A 23,724-nucleotide genomic window follows, 5' to 3' on the forward strand; every position below is an offset into this window, starting at 1 on the left:
TAAGGGTCTGGAGTGGCCCAGACCCTGAGGAAAGAGGGGTTTTGCCCAGTGCAGCTCTCACTGGAGAGCTGGGGAGCCTCACTCAGCCCAAAATGCCCGGGCAGGAGCTGCCCTGTCCTCCCCCCTGCAGGAGCAGGGCCGGTACCCCCGGGGGGAGCCGGGCACGGCCGGGGGGTGAAGCACCCCGAGGAACACTTGGGGTGAGTTTTTGGGGATGGGAGGATGTGGGATGGCTCCTTTACCTGCGGAGGGCAAACCAGCACAGGAGGGGGTGTCAGCAGCCCCTGCAGAACCCGCGTGTGCGTGTCTGGGGTGTGTCTGTCTGTCCGTCCGTCAACCGCGGAGCCCGCACGGGGGGGAAGGCGGACCCCCACCCCCAAACTCCTCATCCCCGGCGCGGCTGATTTTGGGGAGGGGGTGATGTGGGGTGTTAACCCCGGGCCTCCCCGGGGCCGGGCGGTGCGGGGCAGGGCGGGGGCCGGGGGCGGGGGCAGGGGCGGGGGCCGGGGCCGTGCCTGTCCCGGCGGCGGGGCCGGGCCGGGATGCGGCGGGGCCGGGATGCGGCGGGCACGATGCGCGGCGGGGCGCTGGGGCTGGCGCTGCTCTGCGCCCTGTCCCTGTGCCCGGCGGCCCCCGAGCCGGGCTCCGGGCTGGACTCAGGTACGACCGGCGGCCGGGGCTCCCGGGGGGTCCCGGGGGGCTCAGCGGGGCTGGCGAGCGGCGGGCACATCCCGGGCAGGGATGCGGTGGTCCCCAAGGGGATGCGCTGGGAGCGCGGCACCGCCGAGAGGCGAGCGGGGAAAGGGAGGGGGGGCTCGGCCGGGACCCCCGGGGGTCTGCAGGGAAAGGGAGGCGGGGGGCTCCGTCCGGACCCCCGGGAGTCTCCGGGGATACGGCGGCGGCTCCTGGCGGTGCGGGTGAAGGGGACTGCCCAGGTACCCCGGCGTCCCGGCCAAAAATGTTATGGAGCAAAAAGGCTGTGCCCACGGAGAGGGGCTTCCCTCTGAGCTGCTGGGGGCGCCGGGGCGGGCAGGGATGGAGCCTTTTGCGGGGTTCCTGTGTCACAGGGGTGCCTGGAGGGGTCCCTCTCCCCGTGGGACAGAGCAGCCGGGTTTGCTGGGATTTGTGTGTGGCTTCTTGGATGTCTCACATCATGGAATCATGGAATCCTAAACTGGTTTGGGTTGGAAGGGACCTAAAGCTCAACTTGGTCCTCCCCCTGCCATGGCAGGGACACCTCCCACTGTCCCAGGCTGCTCCCAGCCCTGTCCAGCCTGGCCTTGGGCACTGCCAGGGATCCAGGGGCAGCCACAGCTGCTCTGGGCACCCTGTGCCAGGGCCTGCCCATGGTCACCTTTGGCTGAGCACCATCCAGCTGTGAGGTTTTGTTTTTGGTCACTGCTGCCCGGGCTGGGGAAGCTTCTGAACTCAGGAGGGTTTTCAAGTTTTATTGTAGATCTGACTGGTGCATGGTGCAATCCTCCAAACGTGGGGTTTTCCTGGGCTTTGGCCTAACCCAAGGCACTTCTTTGGGCTTGAGGCTCTTGTTCCCAGCCAGTCCCTGCTGGTGGAGCAGTTCTGCTCCAGGCAGGGCCTGAGTGGTGGCACAGCTCCAGCAAACTCCCTCGAGGAGCAGGATGGGAGTGAGGGGCTGCTGCTGCTGCTGCTGGGCTGGACTTGCTGCCCCTGGAGCTGGGCTTGGCTGTGGGAGCTGAAGCAGTGACCCCTGGCCCTGCTGTGCCTGGCTGGCTGCCCTGGGGGCTGATCCTGAGGCAGGTGGGGAATCACTGAAGTGTGGAGAGAGTGCCAGAGGAGAGCAGCTCGTGGCTGGAGCTGGAACTTGGTGTTCAGGTCTGGTGAGACCTTGAGAGGTTCTGTGTCCCCTTGGCTCCAGCAGTGACAGAGGGCACGGCACATGGCAGCTGTGACACCTTAGGCTTGGAAGGCAATTGGGATCATTTCTTAGGAAATAAAGATGCCTGTGTTCTTTCCTCCCTCCAGCTCAGTCAGGACAGGGTGATTTGTTGCTCCTGGTTCTCTGGGTTGGGCAGGGAGCTGTTGGTGTTCCTGGTGTCCTGTCCCCTGTGACCACAGCTCAGCCACATCCTTCAGCACTGGATCAAATCCATCCCATGAACTCTAAACCAATGTCAGCCAGAGCACCAGGCACTGGGAATGATGCAGAGGATGATTTTTAAGGGAGCAGTTATTGAACTCACATCTATTTTTTGTGGTTTCATAGAAACCTGAAATGGTTTGGGTTGACAAGGACCTTAAAGCCACCCAGTGCCACCCCTGCCATGGCAGGGACACCTCCCACTGTCCCAGGTGCTCCCAGCCCTGTCCAGCCTGGCCTTGGGCACTGCCAGGGATCCAGGGGCAGCCCCAGCTGCTCTGGGCACCCTGTGCCAGGGCCTGCCCACCCTGCCAGGGAACAATTCCCAATTCCCAATATCCCATCCATCCCTGCCCTCTGGCACTGGGAGCCATTCCCTGTGTCCTGTCCCTCCATGCCTTGTCCCCAGTCCCTCTCCAGCTCTCCTGGAGCCCCTTCAGGCCCTGGCAGGGGCTCTGAGCTCTCCCTGGAGCTTCTCCTCTCCAGGTGAGCACCCCCAGCTCTCCCAGCCTGGCTCCAGATCTGGGAGCAGCTCCGTGGCCTCCTCTGGTTCTTTTTATTGAAATTCCCAAGAATTTCCCTGCAGGGCTGTGGGTCAGGAAGGGGCTGACACTGGCAGGGAGATTTTGGCATTTGGGATGCTGTGGGCTGGGATGAGCCCCAGCTGCTCCCCCTGTCCTCACAGCCTGGGGCTCCCCAGGGCTTTGCTGAGCTCCTCTCACCATTCCTGGCTGCTCTGGTTCAGGAGGAGAATGTGAGCAGCTCCTTGGTTCAGTGGGATCCCAGCAGCTCCTGAGCTCCTGGGAGCCCCTTTTCCCTCAGGAAATGCCATAAATCATAATTGTAAGCCCACTCTGCAAAACACAAAACTCCCCCAAATCAACCCAGAAAATCCTGTCTGGGAATGAGATCCAAAAAGGAAAGTGCACAAACAATTTCCCATTAATTAAAGCTGGAGTCGTCCAATTAAAATCTGCTTAATTAAGGGATGCATCCGAAAAGGCAGGGCTTGGCTCCTGCAGATGGCATTTCTTGCTTGAGGTTTTGGGAAAAGTAGGTTTTCAGGAAATTATCCTGCTGAAGGCCTGAGATTCCAAAATGTCAGACCCAGCATTGTGCAAGGTCCTCAAGTCCGGGGTCTTTGGGAATGTGCACATGGACTTGGTAAATGAAACCCTGAACCTGATGAAAATATGGAAAATTATACATAAATTGTGTTGTGTCAGTGCTGTCTATGTACAGCTGCATGTGTTTTATATATTTTTATATATAAATATATTTATTTTTATTGAATCATGTTTGTGTCCGGTCCTGATGCTGATAATCTTAACTAGTTCCAAGTCCAGCTTCTTAAAACTCCAGAAATCCCAGATTTGTACTCTTTGTGTCATTTCCATTTGACCCTCCATTCTATGGAGTGCCATGACATCCTTAATTAGGCAATTATATGGAATTACCAACTTTTTTCCCCTTGACAAGACCCTAAATTGTGCATTTAAAGTGGAATAAACACAGGGGTCACTGCCTGTGCCCCCAGCACAGAGAGCAGCTGGGAGCCTGGCCCCGAGGCTCTGCCCCTGGGAGGGCAGGACATGAAAAACCAAACCCTGGGGGCTCTCAGGAGTGCTGGGAAGCCCAGACAGAGCCCACCAGGATATTTTTACATCCCAGCTTTTATCCATGAGCTCCTTTGTGGCTTCTTCTTTGTGCTCCAGAGGGAGGAGGAAAAAACCTGCCTGGGTTTGTGCTTCAGATCCATTTGAAGGATTTCCTTGTGTGAACTCTGGGTTTGCTGAGCATCATTTTCCAGCATTTTCTGCAGGATAAAAGAGCCTTTTCCCTAAAATCCTTTTATCTGGGAATGGGGAGGAGGTGAATTCCTGCTTTCCCTCAAATACCTCCTCATGATCCCTCGGGGCTGTGTGGTTGTACCCCCCTTGCACACCCAGGTGCCTCTGGCTTGGCTGCTTTGGGAGTTCCAGCCTGGAAATGGCCCCAACTTCTTTGGACACAGGGAACAAGAACAGCAACTGCTCTACTAGTTATCCTGAAGTTAAGTCTGAAATCCTTGTTGCAAACCACAAAGATGCTATAATAGAATTTATTCATCTTCATTTGAGGATAAAATCAGGATCTGATAGTGTGGGAAGAGCTTGGGAGATGACTGTGGGTTTTTGCAAGTGTTTTTGACAGTGAGTTGGTTCAGGTGGCAGTGACATTGGTGGCCAGCTGTCCAAAGCACTCATGACAGTAACCCCCCACAGGATGATTTTCCCTCTCTGGAGGAGAAGGTGCTGACCCAGGGTCTGCCCTGCTTTGGGATGTGGCACATGGGGGACGTTGTCCTGCTGTCCCAGCTGTCACTGCGTCCTTCCCAAGGTGACAGGAGACACAAAGCCCTGAGGGATGGGGTTTGGGGTGCAGGGGTGGGTGCACATCCATCCTGGGCTGCCAGACCCAGCTGCTGGGGTGGTGCTTTTTGCTCTGTTTAACTTTGGAGCTGTTTGGATTGGGTTGGAAAGAACCTTAAAGCTCATCCAGTGCCACCCCTGCCATGCCAGGGACACCTCCCACTGTCCCAGGCTGCTCCCAGCCCTGTCCAGCCTGGCCTTGGGCACTGCCAGGGATCCATGGGCAGCCCCAGCTGCTCTGGGCACCCTGTGCCAGGGCCTGCCCACCCTGCCAGGGAACAATTCCCAATTCCCAATATCCCATCCAGCCCTGCCCTCTGGCAGTGGGAGCCATTCCCTGTGTCCTGTCCATCCATCCCTTGTCCCCAGTCCCTCTCCAGCTCTCCTGGAGCCCATTCAAGCCCTGGCAGGGGCTCTGAGCTCTCCCTGGAGCTTGGATTGAAAAGTCTCTCTCTGTTTTAAGTCTGTCTCATGCTGGATTATTTGAAAACCTTTCAGCCCAAGCTTCCCAGCTGTTTCCAGGATCCCTGTCTTCAAAATGTGTCGGTGTTCCTGGAAGCTGGAGTGCAGAGCTGGTGTTTGGCTGCATCCCCATGAGATCCCTCCAGATTAGACCCAGTTAAAAACCCTTAACTGCTCCACAAGCCTCATTTCCCAAAGCCTCTTTCCCTGCAGATCCAGGCCCAGCTCTGAGCTGGCTCTGGCACTCACAGCCCCTGTGCCACCACAGAGCACAGAAAGATGCCAGAGCTGCCTCCACCTCAATTTTCTGCCCCTTAGTAGGTGGGAATCATCCCATATAAGCTCTGGGGTGCTGGGGAAGGGTTTCAAGTGCTGTTCCTTAGGGGAAGATTTTCCAGAGAAGTGGAATGGATCATCCAGCAGCCTTGGGATCAGATCAGCTCCCCAGCTGGAGCACACAAACATCATTCCCATGGGAAGATGGACAGTCTGGCCTGAGTGCCTCACCTAAACCTTGTCCAACCCCTCCAGCTCCCACTGTCAAACCCAAACTGAGCCAGGCTTAGGTGGAAGATTCTGGGGGCAGACACAGAGTTTGGTGTGAGAAGCAGCTTGGAGTGGCTGCCCACACCTCCTTCCTCTGGGCAGGCTCCCAAAAAGCTCCTAATTCCTTGCAGGAGGAGCAGCCATCTGCTCCTAGTTGAGGTCCTGGCCGTGGGGTGACGTAACGTCGGTGCCTCCCTGGCTGAGGCAGCTGGAGCTCTTTGTGTGCACTCAGGGTGTGCTGTATATGTATTTCTGTGTTTATTTACACATGACATGGCTCTCACAGCCAGCCTGGGGCTGGCACTGCCTGTGTGGGCCAGGAATTCTGGCTGTGGTGCCCTGGCAGGAGCTGGGAATGGTTTTACAGCTCAGCTCCGAGGAGGGGCTGTTCCCTGGACACTGCAGGTTGTGGGGTCTGATGCTCCTCAGGCGGTTTGGGTGTCTGGGGCTTGTCTGGGAGGGAAAGCTGGGGGATATTAATGGATCCGGGGTGCTGGGATGGGTCCTCGTGGCCCTGCTGGGTACAGGGTCAGGGCTCAGCTCTGCAGGGAGTGAGGGAGGATCACAGAACCACAGAGCCACAGAATCAATCACAAAATCTATCATAGTCAGAGAATCAATCATGGAATCACAGAATCAGTCACAGAATCAATCACAGAATCACCAAATCAGTCACAGAATCAGTCATGGAATCACAGAACCAATCACAGAACCACAGAGTCACAGAATCAATCACAAAATCTATCATAGTCAGAGAATCAATCACGGAATCACAGAATCAGTCACAGAATCAATCACGGAATCACAGAACCAATTACAGACCCACAGAGCCACAGAATCAATCACAAAATCTATCAGAGTCAGAGAATCAATCATGGAATCACAGAATCAGTCACAGAATCACAGAATCAATCACAGAATCACCAAATCAGTCACGGAATCAATCATGGAATCACAGAATCAGTCACAGAATCAATCACAGAATCAACCACAGCGTCACAGAATCAATCATGGAATCACAGAACCAGTCACAGAACCACAGAGTTCTGCTGTCTCTGAGGCCTTTTGCAGCTTTCCCCAAACCCTCTGATTTTATGGATTCCCACATGTCCCCTCCCTTGCCATGGCACAGAGAGGCTCTGTGAGCATCCCCGGCTCTGCGGGGCGCACGGCTCGGGGTCACCTGGGGACACTTGGGGACACTGGCAGAGGGAAACGCTTCCTGGCTGGGGCAGAGGGATTCCGTGTCCCGCTGCTCCTGCATTGTGCACAGGCTTCATTCACGCTCGGCTGGAAAGCTTTGCTCTCTTGGGGTCATCAATTAAGGGAAACAAACCTCCCCAGGACTTAAGCACCCTCCTCCCGCGCCTTTGCCGCTGCAGGAACTCGAGAGAGCAACAAAATGACAAAAATCAGCTTCTGTTTAGCGCACCTCAACCCTGACAGGGCGTTCCTGTGCCACAATGAGGGCAATTAGTGCCGCGCTAATTGCCGGCGCTGCCGGCAGTGTCATCCCCGCGGGCTGAGAGGGCAGCTCGGGGCACAGCGCGCTGATCCCCGGGCTGCTGGGGACAGGGGGACACGGCGCGTGCCTGCTGGGCGGGGGACGGCGGGGAGGGACACGGCAGGACAGAGGGACATGAGGGACATGGAGGGACAGAGGGACACGGGGGACATGGAGGGATGGAGGGATGGAGGGACACGGCAGGACAGAGGGACATGGAGGGATGGAGGGACATGGAGGGATGGAGGGAGATGGCAGGACAGAGGGACACGAGGGACATGGAGAGACATTGATGGATGGAGGGATGGAGGGACATGGCAGGACAGAGGGACATGAGAGACATGGAGGGACATGGAGAGATGGAGGGACACAGCAGGACAGAGGGACATGAGGGATATGGAGGGATGGAGGGACACGGCAGGACAGAGGGACATGGAGGGACATAGAGGGATGGAGGGACATGGAGAGATGGAGGGACATGGCAGGACAGAGGGACATAGCAGGACAGAGGGACATGAGGGACATGGAGGGGTGGAGGGACACGGCAGGACAGAGGGACATGGAGGGACATAGAGGGATGGAGGGACATGGAGGGATGGAGGGAGATGGCAGGACAGAGGGACATGGAGGGACATGGAGGGATGGAGGGACATGGAGGGATGGAGGGACATGGAGGGATGGAGGGAGATGGCAGGACAGAGGGACATGGAGGGACATGGAGAGATGGAGGGACACAGCAGGATAGAGGAACGTGGTAGCACAGAGGGACACAGCAGGACAGAGGGACATGGGCGGATAGAGGGACATGGCAGGACAGAAGGACATGGGGGGACAGAGACAAGGCAGGATAGAGGAACATGGTAGGACAGAGGGACATGGAAGGATGGAGGGACACAGCAGGACAGAGGGACATGGCAGGACAGAGGGACATGGAGGGACGGAAGGACATGGAGGGATGGAGGGGACACAGCAAGACAGACACAACAGGACAGAAGGACACAATGGGATGGAGGGACATGGCAGGACAGAAGGATGTGTTGGGACAGAGGGACACTGGGTTGGAGAGATGCAATAGGACAGAGGGACATAGAGGGATGGAGGGACATGAAGGGACAGAAGGACATGGAGGGACAGAAGGACATGGAGGGGACAAGACAGACATGGAGGGATAGAGGGACATGGCAGGACCGAGGGACACAGCAGGACAGGGGGACATGGCAGGACAGAGGGACACAGTTGGAACTGGGTGATCCTTAAGGTTCCTTGGGTGTTGTGTGTAAGATTGAGGTAAAATTGCATTCAGATGTTGCATTTTTGTATAAGATGTGATTTGCAGTGATACTTGTAATTTTGGTTTTATTTTTGCTTTCATTTCGGAAAATTAGATATCATGTAAAAACTTATTTCTATTGAGTTAAGGATTTTTAATTTTTGAGGTTTATAGGGTGTTTTAGGGAGAAATTTGGTTTAGATATTTTATTTTTTAGTGGGATTGATAATAATAAATTGTGAATGATTTGGAGAGATGTTTTGTGGTATTGGTAAATTGATCAAATAGGTTGAAATTGAAAATTAAATTAATTAATTAAATAATTTATTAAATTTAATTAATTAATTTAAATTAATTAAATAGGTTGAGAATGTTTTTTTGTGGATTTGAAGAAGTTAAATAAAAGGTATGTAACTAAGATTTAATTAAATGTTTAATATTAATGTTAATATTAAATTTAAAATGTTAAACTAATATTAATTTAAATAAATTAACATTTAATTGAATGGTATTGGTTATTTTGGGTCTTGGTTGATTTATGGGTAGGATTGTGTTATTTAAGGTAAATAATCCTCCCAAACCTTCCTGGGATTCTGGGAATCTCTGGCTGGGGCTGACCCAGGACTGAGCAGCGCCGAGTGCTCATCCCTGCTCTCCATGAATGACCAACAGCAGGGTGGGATTCCCGGGAGAGGAGCACCCCCAGCCTGGCCTGGGCTGGCACAGCAGAGCTGCAGCTCCCTGCTCCCTCACCCTGGGTGTCTGTGGTGCTCCCCAGCCCGTGGCTGCTGTCTGTCCGGCAGGGCAGGGGTGGGACAGACGCCTCCCCTCCTTCTGCAGGGCTCTTAGCTGGGGAATGCAGCCAGGCAGGGATTTGCTTCCATTAGCTCCTCTGGTTTCCCTTTCTGAACCTGCCAGACGTGTTTGGAAGCAGGGCTGGGATCCTGCCAGTGTTCCCTCCCTGGCAGCCCTGGCAGGGCCAGGTTGGTGCCCTCCCGTTCCAGCAGGACCTGGAATCCAGTGGAATCCAATCCAGGGGATTCCCTGGGGCAGCTCCCAGCAGGGGCAGGGACAGGATCTGTCCCTGAAGGGTCCCCAGATCCAAGGAGGGAGTAGAAGAAATTCCAGGTGTGGAGATCAGAGACTGTGGGGTGAGGGGCATTTATTGGGATGTTCTCCATGTGCACAGCACCCCATGGGACCCAGAGCGAGGGGTTTGGGGTGTGAGACAGCTGGGGGTGCTCACCTGGAGAGGAGAAGCTCCAGAGCCCCTGCCAGGGCCTGAAGGGGCTCCAGGAGAGCTGGAGAGGGACTGGGGACAAGGGATGGAGGGACAGGACACAGGGAATGGCTCCTACTGCCAGAGGGCAGGGATGGATGGGATATTGGGAATTGGGAATTGTTCCCTGGCAGGGTGGGCAGGCCCTGGCACAGGGTGCCCAGAGCAGCTGGGGCTGCCCCTGGATCCCTGGCAGTGCCCAAGGCCAGGCTGGACAGGGCTGGGAGCAGCCTGGGACAGTGGGAGGTGTCCCTGCCATAGCAGGGGTGGGATGGGATGAGCTTTAAGTTCCCTTCCCACCCAAACCATTCCATCATTCTCCGATTTCCTCTCTAAACAACAAAATGTGTTTATACTGAAGATCAGGAGTACACGAGACAGGTAATTTCTGCTCACAGTGCAAGAGATACATGTTATTTATTACCTTCTCTGCTTCCCTGCTGCTGAACCTTCATTTCAAAGCCACATTTTCCATGGCAGCTCCCGCAGGGAGTGGGAAATGCTTGATGAAAGAGGCAGGTTAAACGAGCTGCCATCCAAGGCAGGCACAGCACCCAGGAGTGGAACCTTTCATTTGGCTGAGCTGAGTTATTAATACTTGTTTGAAGTCCTGGAATGGATCAATGGAACAGCTGGGCTTTGCCTGTGCAAATGCTGGGCTCTGTTCTGGCAGGGCTGAGGGAGATGTTCTGTAATGAGAGCTATTAAAAGGTCGTTAGAGATGAAGAGGAGTTTTGAAGTCAGATCTCAGTTTCTGGCAGCGACTTTTGTGTGAGCAGATTTTTAATCAATTCCTGTGCTTTTTTTTAATTTTTCTTTTCATTGATTTTTTTTTTTTACATTCCTGGAGCTTCTGGATGGTTTTGGATGTTTCAATTGGTTGTTTCAATTTTGAGGATGGCAAATGAAAGATGGGGTGGGATTCATGGCAGGAGACAGGACATGGTGCCATCGTGGTCCCCCTTGGCCCACTGGTGACATTTTGAGGAGTGTGGAGTTAAAGTGAGCTGCAAAGAAGAGGGACAAAGACGGAAAACTAGAGGGTTCACACTCTGCATGTGGAGTTTGGGTGAAAAAAGTCCCCCAGAGGGTGCTGGCACTGCCCAGGCTGCCCAGGGAATGGGCACGGCCCCGAGGCTGCCAGAGCTCCAGGAGCCTTTGGACAGCGCTGCCAGGGATGCCCAGGGTGGGGTGGGTGGGGGTCTGGGCAGGGACAAGGGCTGGGCTGGGGGATCCCTGTGGGTCCCTTGTCAGAGTCACATTTTCTGGAAAAATCCCTTCACCCAGGATTTTTCTCCTGGGAAGCTGAGAAGCCTCAGAGAAAAGGAAAACAATTCTTCTCTCATTTGCTTCTCCTGTGCTGTGCTCATGTGGAATGTGTTTGGAGATTGCTCACCCACAGGTGATTGTTCCATTGCATTCTGCTGGGAGTTGTTTTCACTCTTTGGCCAACCAGGGCCAAGCTGTGTCAGGGCTCTGGAGAGAGTCAGGAGTTTTCATTATTATCCTTTTAGCATTCTGTAAGTATCCTTTCTGTATTCTTTAGTCTTGTATAGTATTCTTTAATATAATATAGTATCATAAAGTAATAAATTAACCTCCTGACAACACAGAATCAGATTCATCATCCCTGCCTTCCTCAGGACATTCCCAACAAATACAATACTGTTCCTTTGTGTCTGGGCTCTTGTTCCCCAGATTTGCAGAGTCTGGTTTTGTTTAACTTGGTCTCAAGCCCTGGGGAGAAGGGTCTGGGGTTACATCAGAGGCTGCAGCTTCCTCCTGTTGAGGGCAGGGAGCCAACTGGTCCCAGAATGGGCAAAGCAGGCAGGACTGACACACTCCAGGAGCTCCCGGGACACAGAGACAGATCCAGATTTTTCCAGTTTGTGGAATTGCAGCTCCCAGTGCAGCATCTCACCCTGACAAAGAAGGGAAGGAGCAGGGGGGGAGGAGGCTGAGCCCAAAGCAGCTCCCCAAGGCATGACAGGGATGCAGGAAGGAGCATCCCAGCCCATCCCAGCGTGTGGGGCTGCTCTGCCTCCTCCCTTCAGCCCAGGGACCCCCATCCCTTGCAGCTTCCTGCCTCTTCTGAGCCAGACATGTGCAAACGTGACCGGGAATCCACCCGGGATGGCTTTTCCTCCCCCAGGCTGGTATTTCCTCCCGGCTGCCTCCCCCCTGCACGGCCCCTTCTCCAGGAGCCCGGGCAGGCATCGCTGGTGACCCCGACCCGGAGCTCCCTCCCCTCCTGCAGAACCGGGAGCATCTGGCAGGCACGTGCTGCCCAGACCCTCCCAGGCTCCTGGCTGGGATCTGCTCCCTCTCCAGCCCTGTGGGGACACCCCTCAAAGGGACCCCCCCAAGGACAGGGGTGGCCCCAGCATCCCTGCTCCTCTGTTGTTCAGGAAAAGTTTCCTCCAGCAGGAGGGTTTGGGGGCTGTGCTGGATGTTTGAGTGTTACAGGGTGAGGAGTGATCCTGGAGGGCTCCAACCTGATCCCCTCTTGGCTGCTGTGCACTCGTGGCTTCCAGGAATGCATTTTAGGGGATATTTTGAAGAGGAAACCCTTGTGGTTCTGGTGAATCCTCCCCTGATGCCTGCAGCAGCTGGGATGTTCCATGGGCTGGGCTGCAGACCAACAGGAGGACACCTCATGCCTCATGGCATGGTCTTCTCCTGCCATGCAGGAAGGGGAAAACAGCCTTTTCCTCCTTTTCCCTGGATGACCCTGGGTGTCTGGGAGGATTCCTCCAGCCAGAGAACCAAGAGGTCCCTGAGATGTTTTATTGTATTTGCAGGGATGCCCTGAGGAAGGCAGGAATGATGAATCTGACTCCATGTGCTCAGAAGGCTAATTGATTACTTTATGATACTATATTATATTAAAGAATACTATATATACTATACTAAAGAGTACAAAAAGGATACTTACAGAAGGCTAAAAAGATAATAATGAAAACTCCTGACTCTCTCCAGAGCCCTGACACAGCTTGGCCCTGAGTGGCCAAAGAGTGAAAACAACTCCCAGCAGAATGCAATGGAACAATCACCTGTGGGTGAACAATCTCCAAACACATTCCACATGAGCACAGCACAGGAGAAGCAAATGAGAGAAGAATTGTTTTCCTTTTCTCTGAGGCTTCTCAGCTTCCCAGGAGAAGAATCCTGAACACAGGGATTTTATCAGAGAATGTTTGGCATGGCCAGGGTCAGGGGTGGCACAGTGGGCAGGGGGAGGTTGGATCACAACCTCAGCAACTCCTGTGAGCTGGGAAGGGGCTCCCTGGGGCTGTTCCTTGCCCAGAGCCCCTCTGGAGGTGTCTCTGTGGAGGAAGGTGATGAGTTTCTCTCCAGGGTGGGGCACCTGGCCTGGGTGGGGCCATCCCTGAGCCGAGTGCTGCAGCCAGGGAGGGGGTTTGGGGCTGGGCAGGAGTGGGACAGGCATGGTCACAGCTTGGTCTGAGAATTAATGAGGAGATGGAAGCTTTCATCAGGGCTGGGGTGTGGTGGATGGACATTGGCACCCTCCTGACGTGGAGAGGGGCTGGATGATTTTTCAGATGGGATCATAAGCTCCTGGCTTAAAAAAAACCCTAAAATATCCCCAAAACCAACCAACCAACCAAATAAAAGAATAACAACAACAACAAAAAAAAAAAACCAACAAAACAAAAAAACCAACCAAGCAAACAAAACCAAAAACAAAACAAAAAAAAAAAAAAAAACAAAACCCAAAAAAAACCCACGAAAAAAGAACCAACCAAAAAACAAAACAAAAAAAAAAAAAAAAAAACAACAGAAAAAACCCAAAGAAACCCCCAGAACAACCCACCCCAAAAAAACCCCCAAAGCCCCTAACTCTCCCCCTCAAAAAACCAACCAATGAACCAACCAAACAAAAGATTTAAAAGAATAAATAATAAAAAATTGCCTCTGAACTTTTTGTGTCCAGTTTTTGTGCTTGAACCATGAGCAGTCAGATTTCCCATGCTTTTCTCCGTGGCTGGGAGGCTCAGGAAGTTTAATTAACGAGAGGTTCAGGGCTGTTAATGAGTCCAGCAGCTGGAGCATTAAGTCTTTGTGTGCATCAGCAAGTGGGGGTGCTCCCAAGGCCCTGGGCCCACTCTGAGGGGGCTCCCTGGTTCTTATCCTGAACTGGCCTTGGGTTTCCAGCCCAGAGGATCCTGCCCATGTTGGAGAAAACCCTAAATTAAATCTCCTCCCTAGCATTCCTGGTTTCTCCTCCCCAGGAAGGTGTGTGAGCAGCAGGACAGGGAGAGGGCATGGCTGGGAATTCACCCTGGGGTGACCTCCTGATGCTGATTCAAACATCTCCTGTGCTGTTGGTTTTAATTTGCTGGGTGTATTTTCCCCCTTGCAGTGGCAGGTTGTGAACATGGTTCTGCTGCAGCTTGGTGGGGATTGAATCAATGTTGACCCAAGGAAGGCTTTTCCATGGAATCCTGGAATGGTTTGGGTGGGAAGGGACCTTAAAGCTCAGCCCATCCCACCCCTGCCATGGCAGGGACACCTCCCACTGTCCCAGGCTGCTCCCAGCCCTGTCCAGCCTGGCCTTGGGCACTGCCAGGGATCCAGGGGCAGCCCCAGCTGCTCTGGGCACCCTGTGCCAGGGCCTCACACCCTGCCAGGGAACAATTCCCAATTCCCAATATCCCATCCATCCCTGCCCTCTGGCAGTGGGAGCCATTCCCTGTGTCCTGTCCCTCCATCCCTTGTCCCCAGTCCCTCTCCAGCTCTCCTGGAGCCCCTTCAGGCCCTGGCAGGGGCTCTGAGCTCTCCCTGGAGCTTCTCCTCTCCAGGTGAGCACCCCCAGCTCTCCCAGCCTGGCTCAGCCCTGGAGCAGCTCCATGGCCTCCTCTGGATCCCTCCAGCAGCTCCAGCTCCTCCCTGAGCTGGGGACCCCAGAGGGGACCCCCTGTAATAGATGGGGTCTCATGAAAGGGGCACAATCACCTCCCTTGCTGCTCTGCCTGCTCTGCTGGTGAATTTTGGTTTATTTGTCCTTCCTCCCCTGCTCTCTGGAGGCACTGGGGCACCTGGGGCTGCTCCCCTCACTCCTGTGCCTTTCCTGTGCCCAGCTGATTCCCAAGGAGCTGCTGACAATTGCAATGAACATCTGCTCCCCACTTGGGGACCCTTTAAAGACCCTGGGCTCCCTCCCAGCTGTGGCTGTGCCTCAGGAGTGGGGACAGAGCTGCTGTGGCCTGGAGGAGCCCTGGGCAGGGCAGCACAGGGGGGGCACACACAGAGCTCCCTGAGCTGGGGGACAATTCCTGCCCCCAATTCCAAACCTGGCTGTGGAGCACACACAGAGCTCCCTGAGCTGGGGGACAATTCCCAAACCTGGCTGTGGGGCACACACAGAGTTCCCTGAGGAGAATAATTCCCAAACCTGGCTGTGGAGCACACACAGAGCTCCCTGAGCAGGGGGACAATTCCCAAACCTGGCTGTGGGGAGCTCTCTGAGCAGGGGAACGATTTCTGCCCCCAGTTCCCAAATTTGGCTGTAGGGCACATAGAGCTCCCTGGGCAGGAGAACAATTCCTATACCCAATTCCCAAACCTGGCTGTGGGGAGCCCACAGACAGCTCCCTGAGCAGAGGAACAATCCCTGCACCCAAACCTGGCTGTGGGGCACACACAGATCTTCCCAAAGAGAACAATTCCCAGACCTGGCTGTGGGGCACACACAGAGCTCCCTGAGCAGGGGGACAATTCCTGCCCCCAATTCCCAGACCTGGCTGTGGGGCACACACAGAGCTCCCTGAGCAGGGGGACAATTCCTGCCCCCAATTCCCAGACCTGACTGTGGGGTGTCCTTTCCCCATGCTCAGCCCCCCTGCCCAGCTCTGCACCCAGCAGATGTGAGAACATGAACCCTGCTCCTTTCCACAGCACACAGTTAGTTGCCTTTCCCCGTTTAATCTCCCTGAATGTGTTTTTGTTTCATTTTTATACTCCTTCAGGCTTTTACTGGAATTCCCACAGGCCTGAGCGGGTGGGGGATGCTGATTGGAAACAGAATAGGGCTGGAAGTGGCTGAGATAAATGGGCTGATAAAGCAGCCAGAGCCTGGCTGGTGTGGGATTCTCCTCACCCCTTCTCCCTGCTCCGAGGGGGCTGGAGGCAGCCAGGAGTGCCCCACTGCTGGGAATTGCTGCTTCCCAAGGAAGGGAACAGAGCTGGATCCCCAGGAGGGGCTGAGGAGCTGGGCAGGGGCTCAGCCTGGAGCAAAGGAGGCTCAGGGGTGCCCTTGTGGCTCTGCACAGCTCCTGACAGGAGGGGACAGCCCAGGGGTCAGGCTGTGCTCCAGGGAACAGGGAAAGGAGCAGAGGGAACGGCTCAGGGTGGGTGCAGCAGGAATTTCCCCACGGAAAACTTTGTTAAACATTGGCAGGGGCTGCCCAGGCAGGTTTGGAGTCCCCATCCCTGGATGTGGCACTTGGGGACCTGGGTCAGTGGTGGCCTGGGCAGAGCTGGACTCAGGAGGGCTGGGCAGGCTCTTGAAATGCAGGAATCAAATATTTTATGGAGAAGAGGTGTTTGAGCCTGCCCACATCCTGCAACGGTGTCCTGGCTGTGGCAGAGAGAGGGAACAGCCCCATGGCTTTGCAGGTGTGTGATTTCACCTTGTTCTGCCAGGTTTTACAGTGAATTCAAACAATCCATATTTAGGCCTGAGCTGCTCCCTTGGAGTCTTCCTTTCACTGCAGGTTTGATGGGAATGGCACAGCAGTTGATGCCAGCTCCACTTTTCACATTACTTCTCTTTGTTTGCTTCACTTCCAAACCTGGAAAAAAGCAGCAAAGCCATTCCTGCTGCTCCCGGAGCACTGGAGTGTGCTGGGAAGGCTGGAACGCTGCTCCAAGCCCAGCAGGAGAGCTGCTGCAGCAATCTGCAGGACATTTAATCTGATGACTGCAAAACAAAGGCAGCCCGGTGGGTTTGGAGGAGCCCTGCTCGCTGCTGGCTGGGTAAATCCTGCAGGAATTGCTGCACTTGGAGAGGAAAGGGAGGATTTGTGCCCTCAGGAAATGCAGGTGTGGAGCAGGAGCAGCCATCCCGTGGTGTCTGCAGCACTGCAGGCTCTCGGGAAGCTTTGGAGAGTGGTTAATTTTTTAGGGATATTTTTGGGATATTTTAGGGATGTTTTTCTCAAAAAGGAGAAGGAGAGAAGCTCTGTCCTTCACTGAGGAGCAGAGCTGTGCAGCAGCAGAGGCTTGTCCACATCCAAGAGCTCCCAGGTGAGGTGTGCAGAGGGATTTTGTTGATTTACATCCAGTGGGATCTCAGTTCTTCCACCCTCTCCTTCCTTGGGGCCACACTCCCTGCAAAGTCACTGTTGTCACCTGCTCTGGTGTTTGTGGCTGCACCTCACACCTCTCCTGGGGACATCTGAGCTTCCCTGGCATGTGGTGGGAAGAATGGTGGAGCCCAAGGTTGGGTCTCAGGTTTTGTGTTGCTGGAATGGCTCCTGAGGTATTAAAGAGTCTTTTTTTTCCCAGCCCCGCAACTGAAGCAGTCAGGATTCCTGGGTTCTGGTTTTCAGGGTTTATATTTTCTTATCTATTCCATTCCTCCTCTGACCTGCTGAGGTCTGTCCAGCAGGTCGGGTTGTGGCACAGCCCCTGCCCTTGGGGTGGTGTTGGCTTTTTATACTAAAACTGTGTGTGCTTTATTTACAATAATTGTCCAGAACCTATCACCTGTGTCAGACAGTCTGCCTCTAATCTAAACCAATCCAGAAGTGTCACCATCCCAGCAGAAGATGGAGGACAAGAAGAAGAATAAGGACAGGACACACCCAGATTCCCCCCCCCCTTGCCTCTTGAACCCCCATTCTAAATCCCCAAAATTCTGCATTTTCACCCTGTGACAAATTCACTGTCATTCTATTCAAACCCTTGTGACTTGTAACTCTTCACACAAAGTTGGTGATTGTTTCCATGGGCTAAAATCAAAGGCACAGGTGTTTTTGACTCCGTGCCAAGGTCTCTGAGCCCCCTGCCAGGGTCTCGAGTCCTGCAGGGCAGCCAGAGGAATGTCCTGGGTTCTGACACAGAACAGGGGGTGCCTTTCCAAGCTGTGGATCCTGCACACTGACACCAGCTCTCCCTGGGGCAGATCCCACAGGGATGGGTCCCCAATTTGCTGGTCCCACAGGGATGCTGAGGGACCCTGGAGGTGTCACCCACCTCCCCTGCAGCTCCTCCAGGCTGTCCAGAGCTGATGGCCCCAGCAGATTGCCCTGCTCTGCCCTGCCCTGCCCTGCCCTGCCCTGCCCTGATCCAGCACCTTTTCCCTCCTGAGCAGGGACAGGAGCCAGGGCACGGCTGGGGCTGGGCCAGGGCAGCTCAGGCTGGAGCTCAGGGAAAGGTTCTTCCCCCAGAGGGTGCTGGCACTGCCCAGGCTGCCCAGGGAATGGGCACGGCCCCGAGGCTGCCAGAGCTCCAGGAGCCTTTGGACAGCGCTGCCAGGGATGCCCAGGGATGCCCATCCAAGGCTGGGCAGCTCACAGAGCCTTTGGGGCACCCAGGATCCATGGAAAACCCCCCTGACCTCCCCATGGCATGGCTCTCTCCATTCCTGGCACCAAGAGCCAAAGCCAGGTGCCCAGGATTGCTTTTCACCAGCTGGGAATGTTTTATTGTCTTGGAAAGAGAAACCTTAAAACCTTCCAGCAGGAGGAGGATTTCTCCCACCGTGGTACTGGATACAAAATACAGCTTAAAAAATAATTCCTGACATTGTGGGGAGACAATGTGAAATACTGTTTTAGTTTAGGAAACCCTACTTTTCCAGTCAAGGATGGCTAATTTGTGAATTTAGGTTTTCTTCTTCTTTTCAAGCATTCCAGGGTGGGTTATAGGTGATGTCCTGGTGTTTTCCAACCTGTGTGTGTCCATAAAGGTGGGAATTCCAGAGGTCCTCTTTGCTGCTCCACAGTTTTTTGTTCTGGAGGTGGCTTGACAATGAGGTGGAATGGAGATGCAGCAAAATATTGGCTGCATTGTCAGACATGAGAGAATCCAGGGGATTCTGAGGCACTGGAACAGAAGATGTGGAATGGAAGAATATAGAGGAATTAGAGAAAATAGAATATTCTAGAGGAATTAGAGAAAATAGAATATTCTAGAGGAATTAGAGAAAAGAGAAGAATTAGAGAAAATAGAAGAATATAGAGGCATTCTCTGCTTGGGGATGTTCCTCAGGCTGGTTCCTTCCAGCTAAAGGAGCAGGGAATTGAGGGAGGGTGGGCTCAGGAGTCTGGAGCTCACTGGACTTGGTGGAAGCTGAAGCAGGGCTGGTGAAACTGGGTCTGATCAGGTGGAAAATTTCCAATCAGGAAGTGAAACTCCAGTCTGTTAAAACTGTTGGGTTTCCTGGGGTTTGTGAAAAGAAAAAAAAAACCAAAAAAAGTAAAAAACCCAAAAAAGTGGTTTACTGGGGGAGGGAGGAAATGTCCTGTCATCTCCAGGGCTTAAAAATAACACAGAATTTTTACTTTCAAACAGTCTCAGTTAATTTAAGTGAACTTGCAATGAATAAAAGAAAACAAGAAAGAGGCAGTTCATCCACAGAGGTGAAACCTTTCATTTCTGGGCTGACTCAAACTGACTCACTTTCCTTTTTTTTTTTCTCTAATACAGGGAAAGTTTTCTGTTTGACACATGATTTCTCTCCAGCCATTCCCTTTAACCCTGAGAGCTCCCCCACATCCCAAATCCATCCTTTCCTCAGTCTGGGCTGCTCAGGGAAGTGATGAATCACTAACAAATGTTTTCCCCTGCTCAAAGGGAGAGGAAGGAATGAAGAGCAGATTTTATATATATATATAATTTTTTTTTTGCAAGGCAGAGACATCTCTGCTGTTCAAACAAGGCTTGTCAGCTCTGTCTGGGGCTCTCCCAAATCCACCCAGTTCCCTGCAGAGGCAGTGGGATGGGGGAGTGTGTCTGACCTGGGCCCTTCTCAGCTTCACTTGTGAGAAATAATCCTCAAAAACTGCAGTTTGAGGGGGAAAATAGATTTTCCTCTGAGTTCTACTGCATTAAAAAAAAAAAAAAAAAACAAAAAACCAAACTCTGGGAAATTCTTTAGGTTAGTGAAGAAATAGAGAGAAAGGAAGATTGGTTTGAGCTGGGAAATCATTATTGCTGGTGGGATGCTGTGATGCAGCCTTTGAAGCAGAAAATTCAGGAATGGGCACGAGCCAGGCCTTGGATAGGAAGTTTTTCGGGAGGAACTTGAGGATTTTGAACCCTGGAGAGGAAAAAGGGATGGAGGAGTCCACATCCAGCAAGGGGCTTTTGCACCAAGGTTGGCCCATGCCCTGCTGAGCATGTTCCCTGTGGGATGTCATCCACGCTGGAAGTTGCTGGAAGCTTCTTCAGCCCCATCCATGCTCATCCTCACCCAAGTTCCCAGCAGTGCAGCCTGCCCAGCCCAGGACTGGCCCAGGGAGCTCCAGAGGGTTCAGCCCCTCCTGGGGCTTGGCAAAGTGGTGCCTCCAGCACCATTTTTGGGGTTTGGCAGCTTCTCTGCACATCAATAAAATCCTGGTTTGTGTTTGTTTATTTGCCCAGAGGCTCCTGAGCTCTGGTTCCAGCTCTGTGGGCTCGACCTGAGCTGGTGAAAGGAGTTTACAAGAGGAAATCTTTTGGCTGGGGCTCGGAGTGACTCCCACACCCAGGGAAGCAGCAGCTCCTGGCTTGGAGCAGCTCCTCAGGGGATCTGAAGGCTCCCAGGCACCCAGAGATAATTTGGGTGTAAAAATACCAGTGGTGGGGGAGAGGTGGGAGGTGATGAGCTCTGTCAGAGGAGCCTGGAGGAGCGTTTGGGAGTTGAGTCAAGGTTGAAACCACAACAATTCAATCGTTTGTACAGAAACCTGGCAGCCGCCGGCGTGGAGTGAATCACAAATGTGCACATGTTTTGCCTGGGGTGAAAATCTGAGCTCTGCTTGGCTGTGAAATGGCAGCTTGTTAGGCTGGGGAAACACTTATTTTTAATTTATTTTTTTATTCTTGGGAGCTGTGTTGAAGGGAGCAGGAGAAGAAGGCCAGGGCTGGTGGTGCTGCCCTGCTCTGCTGCCCTGCCTCTTTCTTGTTTTCTTTTATTGATTGCTCTGCCCCAGGCTGTGCTGGTGCCTTGGTTTGCAAAGCCAGGTGTGTGCTGAGGAAGGCAAGAGCCTACCCTGAAATGGAAAATGTAAACCCCCTCCCTCTGAATTATTAAAATTTGGAAATTAAGGGGCTCTCAGGCAAAGATATGGGAATAGGAATAACAGTTCTTTAATAGGAAAATTAAAAATACAAATTTAATAGTATACAAAACAACACTGCCAGAGTCAGAGCAGTCCCTGTCCCCTGTGTGTCAGGGTGGGGGCACAGCCCCATCCCATGGGGGCTCAGCCCTCCTGCAGTGCCAGCTGTGGCTCTGCTGCAGCAGGATCCTGCACAAGGGGGGAGTTTTCCTCTGCAGCTCCAGGGCTGCTGGAGATGGGCCTGCTCTCCCTCTGGGAATGCAGGGCAGGAGAAAGCTGCTCCTCTGGGAATGCAGGGGGCAAAGGCTGCTGTGCTGTTCCAGGGCAGATTGTATCCAGGTAGGAATGCTTGGCTCCTGCCCTGGGCACAGCATCTCCCCATGGGATGATGGAATTTGATCAGCCCTGCAGGGACACTCAGTGGCCATGGACAGCAGAGATCTGCTGGAGGGAGGATTGGCTGTGGGGGAGATAAAGAAAACTGCCCAGTGAACAGAGAGAACTGCCCCAGCTCTGACCTTCCCCTGGCCCAGCCTGAGCCGTTCCCTCTCCTCCTGTCCCTGTTCCCTGGAGCACAGCCCGACCCCCCGGCTGTCCCCTCCTGTCAGGAGTTGTGCAGAGCCACAAGGGCTCCCCTGAGCCTCCTTTGCTCCAGGCTGAGCCCCTTCCCAGCTCCCTCAGCCTCTCCAGCCCCTTCCCCAGCTCCATTCTCCTTCCCTGGGCACACAGAGCTGCTATTCTCCTCCTCTTGAGTTTTCCTGATGTTTTGTGGAGCCTTAAACTCCTCCTAAGGCAGGCTGGGATGTGTTTGTACAGCCTGAGCTGTGTGTTGAGGATCAGGACAAGGAGCTGTAGCCCTGCTGCCCATCAGCTGTGGGAAGGGAAGCAGCTGGAAGGGTTTATTTTAACTCCCAACTCCCCTTTGCTCACCAAAAACCAGCAGGATCAGCAAAACCAACACCAGAAACTACAAAAGGTAGAGGTGAGTGAGGCAGAAAGATTTCTTACAGCAGGAAATGCAACGTCAGGGTTCTGGAATGAAGCTACAAATTGATGGGAGATATTGACTTTTGGGATACCCTGGTCCCCCTCCTCTCCATTCCCAGCTGATCTCCAAGAGTGTTTCTCCATTTTCTCAGAGAAGTTATTTTAAAGCCTGGCAGAGGCTCAGTCTGGGCTGTTATTTCAGCAACGTTAAAAGTGTCCTGAGTGGGCAGGGAAATGCTGGGGTTGGTGTTATCTGCTGCTGCAGACACATGTCTGGGAGAGATTACAGCCTGAGAAAATCCAAATAAATACATCCAGGGAGCCCGTTCTGGGAATTCCTCTCATTTCAGCAAATGCAGATGGGCTGCACCCCAAAACCCTCTTGCTCTGCTCCTTCTTCTGGTGCTGAGTTCCTTTGTGTCAGAGGAGGCTGGGAGCCTGCAGATAAACCTGACACCCCTGGGGATGTGTGAGGCAGGCATGAATCAGTGCTGGAGGGCAGCCAGGGAGGGTGGCACCTGTGCCAGGAGCCATCTGTCACCTGAGCACAGGCACACCTGGGCTCAGCACCTCTGCTACTCCCATTTGCCTGGCCTCAACACACAGCTCAGCTGTACAAACACATCCCAGCCTGCCTCAGGAGGAGTTTGAGGCTCCACAAAACATCAGAAAGCTCAAGAGAAGGAGAATGGAAGCTCTGTGTGCCCAGGAATTCCTTGCAGGAATATCCTCCAGAGCTTCTGTCCTGGTTTGGAAAGACAGGTGCCTGCTAAAGGAGACAGGAGCCTCCCCTGAAATGGAGAATGCAAACCCTCCCCACCCCTCTGAATTGCTATGAATTTTAAATTAAGGGGCTCTCAAGCAAAAAATATGGGAGCAGGAAATAACAGTTCTTTAATAGGGAAGGGAAAAAAATAAAAGGATAAAATAAACCAATGCAATACACTAGAACACACTGACAGAGTCAGAACTCAACCTGACACCCTGTGGGTCAGGGTGTTGGTAGCAGTCCAGTTGGAAAAGGGGCTGCAGTCCTTCTGGAGTGTCAGGCGTGGTTCTGTTGGAGCAGGGGGTCCTGTAGGAAAGGGGTGAATTCTTCCTCCACAGATCTGTGGAAGTAGAAGCAGCTGCTGTTCCTCTGGGGAGTCCAGTGGAGAAGAGCCGTGCTGGTGTGTCAGAATCTCCAGATTATATCTGGGTAGGAATGCTTGGCTCCTCCCCCTGGGCGGAGCATCTCACAATGGGATGTCATAGTTCTTATCAGCCATGCAGTGACATTCAAGAGCCCCTTATCAGCAGATGTCCCCTGCTGAGGGACCCTGATTATCATCACTCATGAAGAGAGATAAGGAGAATTGCCCACTTGACACCAGACAACTGCTATACAGATGGCAATAGAATACATCTTGCCTTGCAGTCTGGAACAGCTTCCCAGGACAGGAGGGACTTGAGCTCCACTTCCTGATAATACAAACTTTGCCTTTGCATCAGCAAATCCTCGGCCTGCAGGGAGCTGGGAGGAACCAGCAGGAAAGATTCACTCTGTTGTCACTCTGATTTTTAAAGTTTTTCTAAGCCTTCTGATGTTTGCATTTTTGTAATGAACTTTTTTTACACTTTATGTAAATAACTGATTGTTTTGCATTCTTTTATGGAGGAGGAAAAATTTGATGGACTGTTGGTTTGTCCAGTGTCATTGGAGAGGTGGCACTGTCACCCTCCAACCCACTGTCACTTTTGGAAATCTATAAATGTCGGAGTCAGAAATTGAATATTCTCTTTTTACCCTTAAGGGAGCTGCGTGTCCATGCTGTGTTATATTGTGCCCTATAGTGACACTCTGTTCCTGCTCTTCTCC

General features: G+C 53.3%; 1 protein-coding gene across 1 annotated transcript in view; it reads left to right on the forward strand.

Moving 5' to 3' along the window:
• Positions 1-542: 542 nt before the first annotated feature.
• LOC311161889 (uncharacterized protein) overlaps positions 543-23,724 on the forward strand; it is a gene marked incomplete at both ends in the record, with an annotated part of 84,650 nt that continues 61,468 nt past the window's right edge. Inside the window, 2 exons of the mRNA XM_084219852.1 lie at positions 543-790; positions 1,555-1,643. Coding sequence (XP_084075978.1) covers positions 543-790; positions 1,555-1,643 — 337 coding nt within the window. The remainder of the gene's footprint in view (positions 791-1,554; positions 1,644-23,724) is intronic.

Source organism: Fringilla coelebs (assembly GCF_963513975.1).
Source record: "Fringilla coelebs genome assembly, chromosome: 21".
Lineage (NCBI taxonomy): Eukaryota > Metazoa > Chordata > Aves > Passeriformes > Fringillidae > Fringilla > Fringilla coelebs.